We start from the raw sequence: 19,470 nt of genomic DNA, 5'->3' as shown, positions 1-19,470 counted from the left end.
TACTGTGCGACCACAACGACTATCGGCCGGGTTACAACAGGACATGCAAACCTTTACTCTTACGTTGAAGTATAAAAGAAGTGGCCTTCCTTTTAAGAAGTCATACCGGCCATGAATAATTAGTAGACTGCGGATGTTTATGCAGAAAACGAAGCCTAAAAATATGAACGAATATTTTATCAGTCTGGGCAGGGAGAGCTCTGCTTTTTTAAATTTATTTTTTTTACTCTCCAAATACATCAAGTCTCGCCTAGCTACTCTTTTAACGCAAACGCGGTACCCAACAGGCTAACCTAATATTTACGGCTTGCGTTTTGGTACGAACGCCGTCGAACAAAAATTGGAAATTGAGTTAACTTCATATGCACGTCGTTCAATTTCAGTTGGTCCTACACAAGTTGTTTGTGCGTTAGCAATTTTTGACAGTAAATTGGCGCCGTGCGTGAACATTAGGTTAGCCTGCCAGGCGTTTAACGACACCAAAATAAGCCCTCAGGGACACCCGCTCGCAGGATCTTCTCAGGGCGGTAAAATTCGGTTTTAAACACATCGAGCGGAGAGCTGAAAAGGATGGCACTCAAAAATATTTTATCATATTGCACAAAACTAAATGAGATGAAAGTTTAATCACTGCTACTAGAACCCTTTTCACCCCTTTGCATTTCAGAAAACGAACGTTGATACCAAGTTAATCCATACGGAAATTGACTATCTTGTGAAATGTTGAGATATAAATGAACAGAGGCTTCTCAGGAGTTCGAAGAATAATTGTTTACGGCGACATTTTGGACAAATAACCTGATATTGAATCGGATCCCGATCTTATTATAGGCAACTCACGATCGAATGAAAATACATTCGATAAATCGTTCCATGATGGCACATTAGACCGCATCACCTCAGATATTATAATGAGGTATGTATGCACCGTGGCCTAGTGATCCATTGTGCCCCCTGCTCTTCACGATACTTCCTCTAAGCCCGAATCCTTCAAGAGTAGCAGCAGCGCCTTCGGGGGTAGGGAGTGGATGTGCTCAAGCTGTGGCCACATCAAGTCCAGCCCATCGTATTATCTTACAAGTAAACAAAAAAAGTTCACCGTCACCCAGTCTAAAATCTTTTTGTAAAGCAATTTGGAAAAAAAGTCGAAAAATCGACTTTTTACATTTTTTTTAAAGCTCTACAGGAATAAAAATACTTCCTTATAAAAAGTTGATAGATTTTTGGTGAGCTTTAATTTACTGTCTTTTGGGATGGCACATTAGGGTGGTAGGAACTGAGATCTGGTGGGTGGGTAAGTACTAGAATGGAGTACTTGAGGTCAATGAACTCTAGAACAAACAAAAAACTTTTCTTCTCGAGACAAGAACAACGATATATGCTACCTTAAGATACAACTGTGAATGCAGAAAATATGACGAAAAATTCGTTTGGATCTGTTTTTTTTTTTCGAAATTGCCTAGCAATTGAATTTTTTTTCTGATGCATACTTTCGACGGGCAGAGCACGATTTCGAAAACCTACTTTATTGCACTTCACTCCAATCAAGTTTCAATACTGGCACTCGGAAGAAAAATCACAAAACATGGTATGCAGTCATGCGAGTTAAATGAGTCAGGAGTGTAATAGAAGTTTATTACAAAATTTTTTAATATTTTTTTTTGTTTCGTTTTTGTTTTTGAAACACATCTCTGAGATGAGAAATGATAATAATAATAACAGCAGAATTAATTAGTAGTAGTATATTTATAAACTATGTGTGTGTGTGTCAATGACCGTTTTGCTTTTGTTTTCGTTTCTTTTTTTTTGTTTTTTTTTTCCTTCATTTTGTTTTGCTAGTAAGTAATTGTAACAATTAAAACTTAAAACTTTAAAGATTTTTTGCTTTTACTTATATTTAAAATCACTTTTTTCAACAGGTTCACAATTTTCATTTCGTTACACGGTGTTCAACAATGCCTATATTGTATTTTGTATTTTTTTTTTATATACATATATATCCTTTCTCTTCTTTGTTGGTTTTTTTTCATATATGTACATGTGTACTACACACTTATTTATGTGTAAATGTATGTAATGTTTTATTTGTTTTCTTTTTTTTTTAACTTAGCTCGTACAGTTATGCTTAAAGTTTAACTTTATTAAATCGCTTCTTATACCTCTGCTTCGCTACAGCAACGTTTTTTACAAACACAAACATATCATTTACAATTCATCGTACATTCATGCGCCATACAAACATTCATACATACTTGCAAACTGCACTTGAACTTGGCGAGTGGTTGCACTCTTTTGCGTGTTGCACATCGCTGCGAGAATGGTAGCGTCTCGCAGATAACTCGCTAATATCAAATATAAAACACACCAAAATATTAAAAAAAAATCCTATTTAGTAAATACTTCGGTTTACTTAATTCGGAATACTTAAGTTTTCTTAGAAATACGTTATAAATTTGTTTATTTTTCAAACACTGCATTTTACGAACCCAATTATTTTCGAAATATAAATTTCGGACTCGAATTTTTTACTAATCTCAGTATTTTTTAAGTCGATTTTTTGATGCTCGATTCTTTCGATCTCTCATCTTTTTGAAGACATTTTTGTTTTTCTTATTCGGCTTTTTTACGAATGTAAAGTTTTTTCCAGCTGAAAGTTGCTACGGACTACAAACTTTCGATATAGAATTTTTTAACAATCTCCATATTTCTCTAGGTCGACTTTTTTGGTGCTCGAATTTGTTGCGAATTCCCAGATTTTTTGATCCTATTTGATCCGACATTTTTACGAGGTTAAAGTTTATCGGTCTGAAAGTGCCCTCATTTTTTCACGCGTCTTCATGCTATTCGTTTTTTTTCTTTGTGATCCCAACATTTTACGAACAATTTTAATACGAGTTGAAAATTTTTAGATTTCGAATTTTTTTCAAACTAAATTTTTTCGGACTCCGAATTCTTCTTCAACTGTATCCTTTTCGAAAGCGACTCGACTTTTTCACAAGAAAGATTCTTGGTAGAAGCTAAACTTATTTCATAACTAAATTTTTATAAACTCGGAGGCTAATTTTTAAAAACTTTCAGACGGTCAATGCGGGTCACTGATTTTTTTGCGTTCCCAATTTTTTCAAACCATTTATTCTTCGGAGTATAATTTAAAAAAATCTCAAAGATCTGGTAATTGCATTTTTTTTAGTTTACTCGATTTTTTCTAACCCGAAATTTTTCTTGAACTGTATCTCTTTCAAAAACAAATCGACTTTTTTAATAAGAAAAATCTTTTATGGATCAACCGCATTTCGAAGCTCAATATTTACAAATTTAGGGCCTAATACAAAATAATCACAAAGATTTTCAATGCATCTTACCAATTGTTTGTTCTGTGACCACAATTTATGTTAGATTTTGTAAGATTGGGACGTTTTTGAGCCCAGGTTTTTTTTCGAACTAAATTTTTTTCAAATACGAACTATGAATTTAAAGATTTTCTTATTGCTAGAATTTTTTCGATTCCGATATTTTCGGAGTTGAATTTTCGAAAACTTTGAATGACCTGTAGCATTTGTTACTGTTTTCTTTCCTTGTAAAGTATTTCTTTCAGAGTTGATGAATATTTGACAAAACTACCAGCTTTCTCGTAGCAATGTGCACATATATTTGTGCCTGTACGCTCTCGCTTAAAAGTCAGTTGCTCTCTCTCTCACCAAAACTTTTTACAATTCATACACATTTTGAAATATAACCACTTTATTTTTCAATAATTCGTTCATTTTTCAATTTATTAACATTTTATTATCTCTATTTATTTAGATCCCCACCCTTCCCATTCCCCGTTTCCTTATCAGCTACATACATACACCCAACCTGCTGCTTTGCTTTTTGAACACAAACAGAGACAAAGAAAAGTAAGTTAAATACGTTGGTATATCATTTGCGGGAAGAATTAATTGGGGTTTGATTTCAATAATCAAACTTTTTTAATCACATATTTTTGAATGGGAATTTTGAAAATAAATGTTTTCCGAAATGTATTTTTTTTCATATACGCCAACTTTCTTAAATGCGGATTTTTCAAATTTCAAAATTTTCGAATTCGATTTTTTCAAACTAGTATGTATTTGAAAATAGAATATTTGAATTTTTCTCATTCAAAATTTTTTAGGAAATTTAATTTATTTCGCTAGTTTCGAAGTAATCTTTGAAAATTAGATTTGAATTTTTTTAGAACAATTTTTTCAAAATCGAATTTTTAAAACTTTTTTTAAAAAGCTTATTTTTTTCGTATTCGCTCGTGGAGTTCAAAATTTATTTAACTCGGATTTTTTGAACTTCAAAATTTTCGAGCACACAATTTTTATCAGCTTCATTTCTTGATTAGATTTTTTTTAAATTTCGAACTTTGACTTTTTCCGAATTTCCGATTTCATATCGCATAACTTCGAAATAACACTGAAGTAAATAACCTACCAATGCATTTTCCCACTTTTCTTACCTTTTCCCTGACATCTATGTATATACATGTTACATTACATACATACTTATGCATGTAATTTCATCACTTGATATAATTATAAGGTACGCGCTTCACCTACATTTTACTTTTAACTAATTTTACATATACATACATACATATAATAGAGTAATTTCATAGTTGAATTAACTACACTTAAGCCAATAAGTTATAGCAGTGGGGTGGTGTTTTCTTTGTTACATAAATAACAACTTCTTTTCAATATACAGACGTTCATTGTTTGATATTTCAAAATTCTGCGTTTTTTATATTTATGTATGTATTTTTATTTAAACAACATGATTTGCGTTCTTTTGTATACTTACGTATGTATGTAATAAACATTCGTTTGCATCGCTTGCGTTAAACAAAAACCAAATCGAAAATAACAAATACATACGAACATACATACTTTCTATAATAATTATGCTTTGAATTACATTTAAACAACTAGTCGTTCATACTTACAACAAAGTAGTACAGGCAGGTGAGTGTTGCATTAAATGCGTTGCACTTATTTGATAAGTACAGTACATCTAAACAACAAAAAGCATAGGACACTTTGAAATAAATTATTGTTAGGTTCTTAGTTACGGGGTTTTCCAGGTAATTCTTGTTGCTTTTTTTTCTTTGTTTGTTAAACGGCAGCAGGAGGAAAGGGCAACTGTTGTTAGCTACGAATTTCATTATTGAATTTTTTTTTTAATTTTTTTGTTTTTCAATTATATTTATTTATACACCTAAAAAATCTGACGCTTAAGCTTAACATATCGAAGAATGATTTGAAAAAAAGCCACAAAATCGCTTAAAAGAACATAAATTGTATTTTTTTTTTTATATTAAAAAAAAGTCATAATAATAATTGTAAATAATAGGGAAAGTAAAAACAACAACAACAAAAAGTTTTTATGAAACTTAAATTTTTGCGAGTAAAAAACTACATTTATTTAAAAACTACATACTTAAATCGATAAAGCCTAAATTAAAGGTACATATACATATGTACATATATACATACATATACATATATATATAGGACATACATACATACATACTGTTAATATATATTACATTAATTATAACAATCAATAATAACATTAGAACACTATTTAACATTAATCATTCAATCAACAAATTTAGTAAAGAATTATGTGTATGTATATGTTTACGTACTACATACTAATTATTTGGATTTTTATTTTTACCCCATTCGTTTTGTGTACAGATTTCAAACGCTTTTATTTTATAGTTTAAATGTTTATGTAGTTTATAGTTTTCGAAAAATCAGGTAGTTACTTTATTTACACATTTATAAGCAGCAACGTTGAATTTGTTTTTTTTTTGTAATTTTTTTTAGTTTTATGTTTTCGCTTTTTGATTTTTTAAGTGCTATGGGCGCAGTATGTACTTGTAGGCAAAGAAATTAAAAAAAATTATGTTTGTAAGATTCTTTTTTCTTTTTGGTTTTTGTTGTTTTCGACAGGGTTGTTGTATGATGTATCTTGCAACGAATTTCCTTCATTCCAAACCTAATTTTCGAAGGTATGATGGAAAACCGTTACAAAGCACATTATTTAGAAGATTGACTCAAATTCGAATATGTAACTCGAAACTCGAAAAAATTATAAAAATTTTGACAGTTCAGCTGTAGTATCGAGTCTTTTATTATTTATTGTTAATGCCCTTTTTTTGACAGAAATTTCTACATAGAAATTTTACCCCAATAAAAATTTTGTTTGAGTAGCCTCATTGCGATTGTCGCATCGAGTGCAAGTCGTTTTTCGATAATCGAGTCGAATTAAAAATTGCATGGCATTGCCTTAAATTGTGACTCGACTGAAGACGAAATTTTACTGAAACTGTAAAAACACAATATGTACATTCAACCTTTATAAAAAAAATCGGTACTGTTTTTCCAACGGAATTATACCATTTATTGTACTTTAAGATATTAACTAAAATCGTTCGGAAAAAATCAAGATTAACGTGAGCTGAACCAATTTGAAAAACATCCAAAAATATCATTATTATGATTCCCTTGATAAAATGTTCCAACATTTTTATGCAGACCATTTAAGCTTAGACGTTTTTTATCATCTGAGGTTTTAAATTTTATTTTTTTTTTAATTTTATGTATGAAACTCTACTGTAAAAATATTCATGAAAAATACTTTTGGGTATATATTGAATTTTTTTAGAATGTTTCGACAAATGGGGCATTGTGAATTACCAATTTTAAAAGATAAAAAAAACTGGAAAATATAAAATCAGAAAGTTTTTCTAAGAAATTAAAAGTTTAGTTAAACAGTTGTAAAAAAAAATCATATAAAAGCTTTTGAAAAGTCATTAAAGATTCTTTAACAAGTAATTTTTAGCAAAAAAAAACCGACTTCAATTCTCATATAATATATATATCATGATCCAATGATCGGATCTAAACCCTATTATTGACCACCACTGAGACACTACCTTTCCGATGCAAAAAGAATTATCGAAATCGGTTGACGTGGTCTATAGTTATACGGCTACAAAAGAACTCATTAAAGTAACGAAAAATATGCAAAGCAAAAACACAAACTCCGCCATGTGTCCGAATTCAGTCAGGTTGGGTAAAAAATACGCGACCCGATGCGTAGTGTTGTCAAGTGAAAAAAACTGTTGTATTGTGAATTGTTGGTAGGTACATATGTGTTTAAACAATTTGATAGATGTAGCCCATAGCCCGAGCATAATGGAGTCTCATGATCTCTTTTTTCTTCAAATGCAAAAATAAATTCATCTTCTGAAATTTATAAAATTTGGTATTGAATCTTACTATTTTCATCATTTAAATTTCATTAATAATTTTCGTAGGAAATATTCGGTCTTCCAGAAAACAATCATTTTGATCGAACGATTCTCAGGATATGCCTCGTCACTCCAATTTATTTAAAAATGTACATACAGAATTTTTCAAATTTGCTACAAAAAAAATCGGAAACCTTTATTGTATTTGAATTCTTATAAATTTCTAAGATGCTTTTATATTTTTTTCTTTTATTGAAGAATTATAGATTTTTCCGTAACGAGTGGCATTATGGACTGGTTGAACCATTGGGATTTCTTTATTACTGTGTTTGTGTGAAATATGTATTTAAAGGAAAATTTTATGGATATTAACACTTCAATATTTATTTTTTTTTTTAATTTTGAAAGTAAAGAGCTGGAAAAAATAACCTCGTCAGTCCAACTCCGGTTAAGTAATCCACAGTATTTTTGCGCAAAATCCACCTCCAAATTTACAAAAAAAAGTACACATTTTCAACCGAAATATTTGTTTTAAATTAAAGCTTAATCCTTTGGCAGGTGTACCAAACTCTTGCAGTTTGGAGACGCACAAGAATTTTCTTCAATATTTTCATCCAACTTCCCTGACTTCAAACATTTTTTTTTTTTACTTTTTCAAGAAACAATAGTTTTGCTGTTAGTGAATCTCATAGCATGATTTTAGTTAAATGTCATAAATTTGTTAAAAGTCAAGAGGTCGGCAACAACAACGAATGTCAATAAATGAAACTACCTTCTATTTTTGTATCATGCGCAGAACCAACGCAAAATGAAAATTGGAAATTGAGTTAGCTTTTTGCATAAGAAATTTTTGACAGTAAATTGGCAGCGTGCGTGAATATTAGGTTGGCCTCTTAGGCGGTTACTGCGCCAAACAAGAAGAGATAGTTCTTTTCAAAACCGCGCGTGCTTCGGCTTGCATTGTTAAATCTCTAAAAGTGTTTTTCTAGAACGAGAACGGCTAGCGAGCTAAATTTAATAGTACGTATCTCAAATATTTTGAGACGGAGAATTCAGAAAAAATTGTCTCGTTGGATAAAAAAAAGTACCTTGATTTTTACAATGGGCTTCACAAATAGGCGGTTTAAATTTTTTTCTCTTTTTTCTGAAAACAAGGAACCGAAGAACACTTTTTAATTTTCATTTTATTTGAAAGTTCATTGCATGCTGTTTTTAGATCCAAAAATGAAAGAAAATCAAAAATTTTACTTTCACAGGTAATTTCGAAGGCCTCATTGAATAACAAATTACCTTGATTTTAAGAAAATTTTTGAAATGAAAACAAAATTAAGACCGTATATTTTTAAGTAAAAATTAAACAAAAAATAGTACAATAAAAAATTTTGAGCAAATAAAAAATAGTAAATATAATAAAAAAAAAATCATTAAATAACTTGCACCCACAGCACTTCCTCATCATATTTGCTTAGATTTGCCACCTTAATTTTGCTTTCTCTCTTTGTTTTAATGGTAGGTTTGCTTTGCTTTAGTTTTTTAAATTTTTTTTTTTAATAAATTTTTGTTTTTAACACATTTGTTTTTTGTTTTTTTTTTGTTATGTTTTGTTACTAAATTTAATGCACATATAAGCATGTGATTTTAATGCTTAACAATTTAAAATATACATATTTCGAACACATTGTTTGCTGTGTTGCTTCTTCAAATTTTCTTTTGTTTGCTTATAATACAATTACATACATTTACATATATTTTAATATTAATCTATATATATATATGTATATATCTATATATTTTTAATATAATAATATGAATAAACGCTTAAGCTATATCAATATACATATATATCCATTTTAAAAATATATTATTTATCTTTGCTCTGCCTAAACTGCCTAACCTTAAACATACATATCAACGCGCTCGTCATTTTCTACGTTTCGTTTTTACATTCTGCAGTTAAATTGCAAGTGTGAATGGTGATAACGTAAAATCCAAGTGCTACGAATTACCTTTTTAATGTAAATATATATATATATATATATATATATATATTTATATTATATACTTTTATCTTAACTTCCCAATTTTTTTGTTTATTTATTTTTTTCTTATTACTTTGTTTTATCTAAAAGCCAACCCTGGATTATTTCAGCGTCATTTGATAAAAAGCCAATCTATATCGTCTCCTGCCGCATTTGAAGCGCTTTCGTCACATTTTACACGCGCCGGCTTTCACGTGTTCCAACACACATCCAAACATATGTACAAACATTTCATAGCCCTTTTTGTATTTATGCTTTTCGTTTTGCATGCAGCATTTCCATGAGTAGCGTCTGTGTGGGTGCACTGCCAGCGCAGTGTTTCGAATAGAGATGGTCTTCGCCACGCGAGGCCATCGCATGAATATCGGGAAGTATGCTGAGCAGCCTCCGAAATTTATCCTACGCAATTAAGATCGAGAAAGATGAAGGGATCAGTAAATGGGTTACAAATAGGGTCATATATAATATAGAAGAGCTAAACGATTTTTTTTTTCATGTTGCCAAAAAATGTGACTATTTACATCCCCTATGTGGGCAACAATGTATACAATTTTCCTTGCACTTACCGTCACTGATGGATAACAGGTGAGCGTGTAATCCAGTAGCGCTGCTTGAACATTCTCTTGCCCCTCCAAAACGGTCTTCTTGTTGACAATGCCACGCACGTCTGTTGAAATAAATGATTCACTATATGTTTTTTGATAAGCAAAAATAACCACTTACCTGGATTGAGTAGTATTAGGAATTTCATACACACATAATCGCCCATATCGAATTTAAGATCTTGCAATCGATTTTGCAGCTCATTAAAATAGTCGGACAATTGCGGTACACCCAGCAGACCCAGCCAAAGTAGATTGAATACTTGACCGTTATTCAATTGCGTTTCATCGGGTAGGCCATTGTGTATTCGCTGATGCAAATGATCCAGCACAAGCATATCTGACCAGGAATGCTGCAGCAATTTCATTTGATCATCAACCTAATGGGGAAACAAAACGAAAAGTTTAGTTGATTAGATGACTTTTAAAACATACTATTGTGACAAATTAAGGAGGAAAAGGATATATGGGACAAAAGTCACCAAGTGTACCGGGATAAATTTTATCATCGATTTTATTGTTGTTGTTGTTGTAGCGGCCACAACAACCCCTCCCAGATCGGCTAGTATATGAGTCGTTGTCGTCAAGCTAAACTAACGGAATACCCAAGAAGTGTGCATCCTCAGTGGGGTCGGTCCATAGGCCAGAGCGAAGTTGGGCTATAGCGGCCCGAGTCTCCCGAGCCAGACGAAGCTTCGTCTCGTTCACGTCAGGTGGTTGTGTCTCCAGAACGGCATTCACAGGTCTGGAGTCTACGTAACTTGAGACGGACTCCCTGTGAATGCTGCTCTGACTTTCGATATGTTGTCGGGTCCATAGGTTGCTGTATGCATCTCTGGACCTTGTCCGTCGGTCGGGATATGCCTTCTGCCATGCCTTGACGAGGACTCCTCTGCAAGCCGGTGTCTGTTCGGGTGTCCACGTCTGTGGCTCCCTACTAAGAATTGCTTGCAGAGCATTGTGTTGTGCTCCCTTATGGGGAGCATTTGCGCCTCGCCATGCAGGTGATGTTCTGGGTCGTTCCGAAAATCTTCCGCAAAATCTTTCTCTCGAATACTCCAAGAGCCGCCTCATCGGATGTTGTCATTGTCCATGCTTCTGTGCAATATACCAGCACGGGCATGATCAGTGACTTATAGAGTGTGGTTTTCGTACGTCGAGAGAGGACTTTACTCCTGAATTGCCTACTCAGTCCAAAATAGCACTTGTTGGCTTGAGTGATTCTGCGTTGAATTTGGATGCTGGCATTATTCCCATGTAAACGAAATTCTTCACTTTCTCGAAATTATAACTGTCAACAGTGACGTGGATGCCAAGACGCGAATGCCCTGACTGTTTGTTCGATGACGGGAGATACTTCGTCTTGCCCTCGTTCACCACCAGACCCATTCGCTTTGCTTCCTTATCCAACTTAGAAACGGCAGAACAGACTTCGCGGTTTTTGTTACGTCTGGTGCTTCGTAATTTAGAACCGGCCGGCCGATTGCCTTGTATGTTACCAGCAACGTTTCTTTGTCTTTGCCCCAGCAAAGATTAAGCTGTGTAAAAAGTAGGCTAACTTTTGACTTAAGTCCAAAAAATGGCTTAACTAAGTTAAGTTTAGTTGGAGAAACCAGCCCATAGAATTTGTTCCTGGTACCCTGGTGGATTTTTCCCCATATATCTTACAGAGGCTTTCAACAAATACATATATATTGGGCCTTATGCATAAAGAGTGAGCTTAAACTCAGACTTGAGTGATCTCAAGCTATTGGATTTGTACTGTAAATCGGGTCGTAGCTTAAGCTCACTTTTTATGCACGAGGCCTATTAAGTTGAGTCTCAAGTTGATTTTTGCCGAGATTGCGGACGATACATATACAATGGAAATACCATAATGTCATTCTGAAGAATGAGTAGGCCACTAGCATATCGGAGTTAGAACAAAAACAATAAATTCAAACATACATACATACATATGTATATGTACATGTGTATAAGTGTGCGCCTACTGCCTACGCTGATAAGCTTAACCAGTGTCCTCCGCTTATTGAATCTGTTTTCTGTGATGATCAATACTGCGCCTAAAAGATACTACATATCTTTAAGAACGCTGTTGAAGTGGCTAAGGTTTGTTGGGGATAAGTTCGTAGCATAGTGGGCTCACATTTTCTTTTCTTTAATTAAACCCGTCCTATTATTCTGAAAAATGCTAACTTAATCGACAATATTCCTAGAAAATACCATATTTTTTAATACTATCGCGATAGCAATCTTTTGTAGTACTTAAGAAAGCGTTTCTATCGGAAATGTGGTGGAAAATATTAACAAACATTTTGATATCAACACTAATATTTCAAGCAATAATAGAGCATTTTTGCAGTAAACGCTTTTAAAGCTGAATCCTGTAACAGGAAACGATCATGTCAGTCGTGGGGTTCTTGAACAATTTGACACAGCTCAATGACGAAAGTCAAAGGTGTCGAGTGATCATAAGCCTGCACAATTGCCAAACTGCAAGTGAGCCGCTTATTTTCACCAGCGGCGAAGTTCACGAAGCTATCGCGAAGCCATAAACGCCAAAGCTACTACACTCGGTGGTATATGGCTTCTCGATGGCTTCGTAAACCAATATCCTCAATTTCTCAATGACCTCATCATATTTGATATGTTGTAGATTTCTGAGCATCATTATTCATACACTATTTCTCCATAGAAAAATAGTTTTCATTCTATTACCTAAAAGTGAAAGGGTCCATTTTTTAATTGTTCTGGAGGGAGAAAAAATAGATGTAAGTTTCGCATTATCTGTCTTTCTGCATCAAAAACAGACGACGAAGAAGATCGAAGTTAAAGTTGAGTGTTATAATTGTGCCTATAACAAGGTTGGATATTGGCATCGTCGGCCTGAGAACTTGGGACAATAGTGCAGCATTTTGCAGTTTAGAAAAAGAAGCGAAAGAGGTTGGTCTGGGAGTGAACGAGGACAAGAGAAAGTACCACCTGGCAACACATAAAAAAACCTAGCGTTTGCAGTAGCGAAGGACTTTGTCTACCTATGATCAACAAAAACACCTCCAATAATGCCAGACTGGAGATAAACCGAAGAATAATTTTTGCCATTAGTTGATACTTTCGGCTCGGTAGGCCATAGAAAAGCAGCGACCTTTCTCGACGAACAAATACTAGGCTATACAAATCTCATCATGACCGTCCTTTCATATGGCGCAGAAACATGGACGATGTCGAACAAAGATGACAAGCCTCTTGGGGCTTTCAAGAGAGCTATTGTAGGCCAAATTTATGGCCCTCTTCGCGTGGGCGACGAGTACCGAAGAAGAAAAAAAGATGAACGAACTGTGTGACAAGGACATGGTTAAGCACATAAAAATACAACGATTGCGTTGTCTTGGCCATGTTGAATGTACGTATGGACGACAACGCTTCGGCGAAAAGATGCTTCGACTGGGCACCCATGGTTGGACAACAAAAGAAAGTGCCCACACGAACACAACGGAAGGACCAAGTGCAGAAGGACCAGTTTGCAATCGGGAAGTACAACTAGCGCTAACACAATAGCGACGAATGGAGGGATCAGTGGCAAAACGATTTTCAGACGAAATAGTTGACTTGGATGTCGGAAGCAACGGCGCTTCGACGGTCGTTTGGTATTTTGGATTTGGATGCCTCTTCTTCTTTTCCTTTGCTAATAAGGGAAATACAATATCTTAAAATAGATTTTTATAACGTTCAGAACATTCCATGAACCGAACTCGAAAACTAAGAGTTCAGTTTAACATTTTTGATTGCGAAAAGTTATGGCGCTTAACGCGTTAACACTCAAAAACAGATTTAAGAACCAATCATCAGCATTTTCGCAGCTCAGCTTAAAGCGCACAACCCAAGCGCTTTAATTTAACGCGCTCTTTTCCTCGACACTCGCAGCAAAGAGAAGCTTCAATTGCTAAGTGGAGCGCGGAGAGCAACGCGCAATAACAGCGCTTACAACACGTGCGGCCTGGCAACTCGCACTGCTTGGCCGTGCCGCCAGGTTTGAAATCAAGATTTTCTTTCGCAGAGCGCCACACTCAATGCGTAGATGTGCTTCAACGGTAACGCGTTTCGTTAGCTCATCGCCGCAGCCCCAACCTCAATGCAATCATTGGCATGGACGTCTATGGAGATGTCGGCGGCCGCATTTTATTGCGTTTGTCCATGAATGTGCTGCGCGCACCCGCTTACAAATACATATAGATAATTTAAATAAAATAAAAATAATACAAACACACACATACATGCAACGGAAGAAACTCGCAAATCGACTTGGTCGTTCCAAATTGTTTGTTGCTGTGTTGGTGAAACCTTTGTGCAATGTGTGTTGTTGCGTCATATGAACAGCATGAATTGACTATAGCCGACTTTTGTGGGATAGTGTGATTGTGTGACTCTGTCTGTCCGTGTGTGTGTGTGTGTGTGTATGTGTGTTTGTTTATTTGTATGTATGTTCGGTTCACTTCGTTCAGCTTTGGCTGGTAAGTAGGTCAGCCAAGCAATCAGTTAGTCAGCGAGCGAGTCAAGCAACAACAACAGCAACAACAAACTAAGCAACTACAACAACAATAGCGCCAAAATGAGCGAGCAAACGAAATCGAAACTTAATTCAGACTTAGTAAGTGTGGTTGTTGCTGCCATTACAGCCTTTTTAGCTGCCTTTTTGTTTGTTTCTGTTGTCGCTTCACGTCCCTTACAACACCATCACCCCGCGCCTTCAGCCTCTGACCTGTGTGAGTTTACATAATCGCTATACGGGCGCGCGCGTACGAAAATCACAGACGCAAAAGCAACCAACAACGAAAACTATTTACAAAAAAATCAAAGCCTGAAATGCCAACAACAAATTGACCGTGGATTACGTAGCTTTGGCGCTTGAGCTGTGCACTTAATGGCTGGCGTCTATATTAAGCTACACTTTTGGCAATTTTTGGCTAGCATTTGCGCTGTTTCGCATTTGCTTTTTGTCGCGCCCCCTCTCTCACCTTAAGATCCTTAAAGAAGACAGTGTTTCTAGCCCAATCCACTTGTGAGAACAGATTCTGATCCAACACTTTGCACATCAGCTCGAAGAGATCAACTTCCACTTGATTGTAGGTTTGTTTTTGTAGCAACGCAAAGAGTTGTGTCTGCCATTCCCGATCGTCTATCGATTGCACGAAGTCGCGTATCATTGGCGACACCCTGTACGATGAGAGTGATGAGAAAATAAATGCATTAAAAATGTGTCCATAGAAGGTGTTGAGGCAAAATTTCGTTAACTCACCTAAGTGGCTCGATGATGGAGTCAGCAGTGCTTGAAGGATGCGTACCGGTGTCGAAGCTTTAATTGTAGAATAGAAATATAAAAAATTATAAGAAAACAAGTGCAAGATTAAGGGCGGCACAAGGCTTGAAATTGGGTGAATGTTTTTCACAAATCAAAAGAGAGGTGCCGTTTTTTATTAAGCTTATAAGCTCAACTTATTTTTATGGTATAATAATCTGGCGCACAAAAAAAGGAGACACTCTTTGAAATTAGTCCCAACAAATTTTATGAAAAACTTTTAGTAAAGAATTTAAAATTAAAAAAAAAATCTTTGGGGCTTAAAACCAAAATACTACAAAAAATTTAGATATGGATTTGAAAAATATATTTAGTTTTGGTTTTTTTCAATTTTAGTTAATTAAGGTAAGATATAAGTGTATGGTAGTTTAAAAACTTTACAAATTTTTAGTAAATTAAAAACCGGTATTTAGTTATGTAAAACTGGAAATAAAGTTTTGTAAATAAAAAACTTAACATATGCACTTTTGGCAATTTAAAAACAGGATACAAATTTTTGATATAAAAAAAATTGGATACAGCGTTTTGGTAATTTCAAAACTGGACGTAAATTTTTGGTAATAAAAACTGGAAATATTTTTCTGGTAATAAAAAATTGGAAATACATAATTTTTTGGTAATAAAAAATTAGAGATAATTTTTGGCTTTGCAAAAATTTTTGGTCATTTGAAAATTAGAAAACTGTTAGGTTTTTAAAATTCAAAATAAATGTTTGTTATTTAAGAAATGAGAAACTATTTGAAAATTTACATAACCGTTATTTACTTTTGGTTAATTAAGAATTAAAAATTGTCTTTAAGGAAAGCCGTAAAGTTTTCGTTGTTTAAAATAATTTTAAGTAACCTAAAAATATACATCCTTTTTTTTTTAAATAAGCAATGGACATATTTTTTGGCTATTTAAAACTTAAATAGAAATCAAAATTCCGAAACAAAATTTTAATAAATAGAAAAAGAAAATTATTAAAAAAAATGCTGAACCTGCTGTGAGATGAAATTCCTATTTTGTGCAGTGTTATCAAGAAATATGTATAAAAATTTAACAAAAATAAATAAAACAATTACATAGTTAAAACAAAGAAATCGAAAAGATTTTAATCGGGACTGGAAAGCTAATTTCGAAGTTGAAAAAACCGTTAATCAAAAATTAAAAAAAAATGGACATCGAAGTCCAGGAAAGTAAAATCGGATAGGCAAAAAATTAAAAAAAGAAGCGCGCATATACAAATTGTGGATTACCGAAATGGCGATACGCAGTACAACTTTATGAACTGATACGTGTCAAGTATTAGGATAACAAAAAAGCAAAAACTGAGGGGAAATTCTATTAAATAATTTAAAAAAAAAATTAAAAATTACTCGCACGTCAAGGAAAAATGTAAATTTTCTACGTTCTACGAAAATTAGAAAAAAAATAAGGGTCGCAGTGTTTGGATTTATTTATATGTACAAGTTTCAATAATAAATCAAATTTATCAGATTTCAAGTATAAATTTTTTCGAATATTACGATATATGAAATTTAAATTTTTTCAAACCCTGGTAGCAACTTTTATTTTGCTGAATTTTTGACATTTTTTTTGTGTCTTTATACAAAAATTTATATTTTTAAGAACTATCCTAATATATTAATTGAATTGAAAAGTTGTCTCGATTTTTGATAATTAAAGACTTTTTACAACCCCGGATGTTTTAAATGAAACTATAATCAGAAGCAGATCCGCCTTCGAAAAACTCTTGACAAAATGTTTCATTACCCCAGCGGTACCTCTCACAAAACTGCTTACGATTTTAAGCATCTCAATTCTTTTTTTTTTTCGTTCAAAAACAGCCGCAGCACCTCTCGATCATGCGTGGTAATGAAGAGATATGGAAGGATTGATGATGTACGTTTCATGCATCAACAACGTATGTATGTATGTATGTAATTAGTTAAAGCTAACATTTCATAAGACAGTAAAGCATATACCACATTTTCGCGTCGGACGCATTCTGCAGAGATCCAGTTCCAGTGTCGTGGCAATTGCCACTGCCACCGCGGTTGAGTCCATCGCTGGCGTTATTGCTGCTGCTATTATTGGTGCCGGTGTTGCCACCATTGCCATTACCGCCGCCGCCACCACCACCACCACCAGCGCTACCACCACCGCCACCGCCATTCATGGGCGTTGATATCACACCGCCGCTTGTATTGACCTGCCCGAGCGCAATCGCAATGGGACTGGGCGATGAATCTGGTGATTGTGTGAGAGAGGACACCTGTTAGAGGAGGAGGAGGAATAAAGTTGATAAATTAGTTTAAATGATAGATATTATTTAATTTTGATATCGTGTTTTCGCTAAAGTACTTGATACGTGTATCTCACCTGAGGTATTTGTATTTCTTGTTTTATATTCATATTTGGATATGCTTGTTGGTAACCAGGCGAGAGTGGCGACGACTTCATCTCAACCGAGCCAATGGATGTGCGTAGCGCTTGCAAGGCGAGTTGTCGTTGACGCATCATTTGTAGTTTTCGCGCCCGATCGCGTTTGTACATGGGTCCGAATTTGTTGCGACCCCCGCGCATTCGATCCGCTCTCACGGCTGAAAAGCAGGGAGAAGATATTGGATATTTAGCGGTTGTTGTTGGAGCTAAATGTTTCTGGAGGGTTAAAAGTACATATTTATTTACTAATTATCGAAATTAATATCAATATATTTATCGATATCACGTTTGTTAAAATCATCGAGATACATATTTATCGATGTGTTCTTAGAGTTAAACGTAGCAAAAAGACAAAAAATATTTATCTACTATTTATCGATATTAATAGCGGTATATTTATCGATATCATGTTTGATGTATTCATCGATACCTTTATCAATATGCTTATTAATTTTTGATGTTCATAACTTATTATTATTGATTCGTATAAGTAATCGTAATCGATATTATTTTACCATTTATGACTTTATATGGAGGGAGACAAAATGTTCACGAGTCTCACCATAACCTTGCCATGGAGATGGGTCCCACCATTATACATATAAAAAACTATGGCCGGTAAGGTCAGTCAAAACATGGCTACTAACCACTACATATGAGGCAGTTGCTCTAAATCTCCGACATCGCGGTTGATGGTCGTCTATATCGCTAACTTGCTAACCGCTACCGAACTGTCATATTTAGCGGAGTGGGGAAAAGCTTCTATCCAGGAAAGGACGAATAGGGGCATCCCGCAGCGGAACGTTTTCTCACCAATTCTCTGAATCGTCAACGTCAACGCAGCTGGAAATGTAGGGCTGTTGCTCTATTACCTACGCTGACGATGTGGCGCTCATTATCAGGGGAAGTTTCTAAGCACTATTAGCGGACTAGGTGTATTCCTAGGCAATACTATTTAACCAGGAGACAGTGTGACCAGATGATCGCAAAAAGCGAAGCTAAATTCCTTTTTAAAAAAGGTTAGAAAGAGTTATACGCTAGGAAAATTGAAGTCAAAAAGAAGTCAGTATATTCTTTCCTTAAAATCATACATACATACATAATGGGTACTTAGTTTAATAGTTCTGGTCCGAATTTGACTATGAATATTTTAAATAAAAAATGCCAGAAAAAAGCCATTAAGTCAGATCTTAGTTTCTGGCTAGCCTGGTCACACTGCCGGGAGATATAAATAGCCAAATGCCCAGCTTCCTTTTCAGTTGTGCTCTCGGATCGCGTTGGGTGTGATCCTAGACAAGAAGTCATTCTGTAAGCCGAATTGCATTTGAGCAGCGAATGCAACAAAAAGCATCAGCTGCCCTATACTTTTTTGTAAGCGCTGCAGGAAGGAGGTGGGGTCTTTCTGCAAAGGTAATTTACCTTAAATCATACTCCAGCCAATTATCTAGTTTGGGTTATAATTAGTTAGCATTCTGAAATTCACTAGAAACATTTATTTTAGTAAAGTGCTGCCTTTGTTGGAATTAGCGAAGCCCTCCGAACTACTCCTATTCTAGCGGTTAACGCTGCGCCTAACGTCGTACAAGTAAACAGTGCGGGCAAGACTGTCCCAGTTTGCTTTGCTACTAGGCAAAGGATCACCGGATTTTCCTTCACACAGAGCTCTTTGGAAACTTCGACATCATACCATAAGGAAAGGAACGGTAGATCCTGACGTGAATTATTTTTTCTCAGCTTTCCTGCTTTCGCTAGGCT

The 19,470-nt window shown here is 34.6% G+C and overlaps 1 protein-coding gene across 2 annotated transcripts in view; it reads right to left on the bottom strand.

The window, feature by feature from the left end:
- Window positions 1-9,079: 9,079 nt before the first annotated feature.
- The window catches only part of LOC108369786 (nuclear hormone receptor FTZ-F1-like), a 141,678-nt gene continuing 131,287 nt past the window's right edge, over window positions 9,080-19,470 (bottom strand). Inside the window, exons 5-11 of one of the 2 annotated variants that reach the window (XM_017624988.1) lie at window positions 17,653-17,873; window positions 17,259-17,545; window positions 15,229-15,285; window positions 14,948-15,146; window positions 10,054-10,312; window positions 9,897-9,997; window positions 9,080-9,729 (exon numbers count right to left, since the gene is read on the bottom strand). In XM_017624988.1, coding sequence (XP_017480477.1) covers window positions 9,580-9,729; window positions 9,897-9,997; window positions 10,054-10,312; window positions 14,948-15,146; window positions 15,229-15,285; window positions 17,259-17,545; window positions 17,653-17,873 — 1,274 coding nt within the window. In that variant the 3' untranslated portion in view covers window positions 9,080-9,579. Of the gene's footprint in view, window positions 9,730-9,896; window positions 9,998-10,053; window positions 10,313-14,947; window positions 15,147-15,228; window positions 15,286-17,255; window positions 17,546-17,652; window positions 17,874-19,470 lie in introns of both variants that reach the window. The other variant, XM_017624981.1, reaches the window with a different exon arrangement.

Source organism: Rhagoletis zephyria, unplaced genomic scaffold (assembly GCF_001687245.7).
Source record: "Rhagoletis zephyria isolate East Lansing unplaced genomic scaffold, Rhagoletis_zephyria_1.1 Rzeph_scaffold_00059, whole genome shotgun sequence".
NCBI lineage: Eukaryota > Metazoa > Arthropoda > Insecta > Diptera > Tephritidae > Rhagoletis > Rhagoletis zephyria.
The sequence above is the reverse complement of the archived record's forward strand: the minus strand, read 5'-3'. Positions and strand labels throughout refer to the sequence as shown.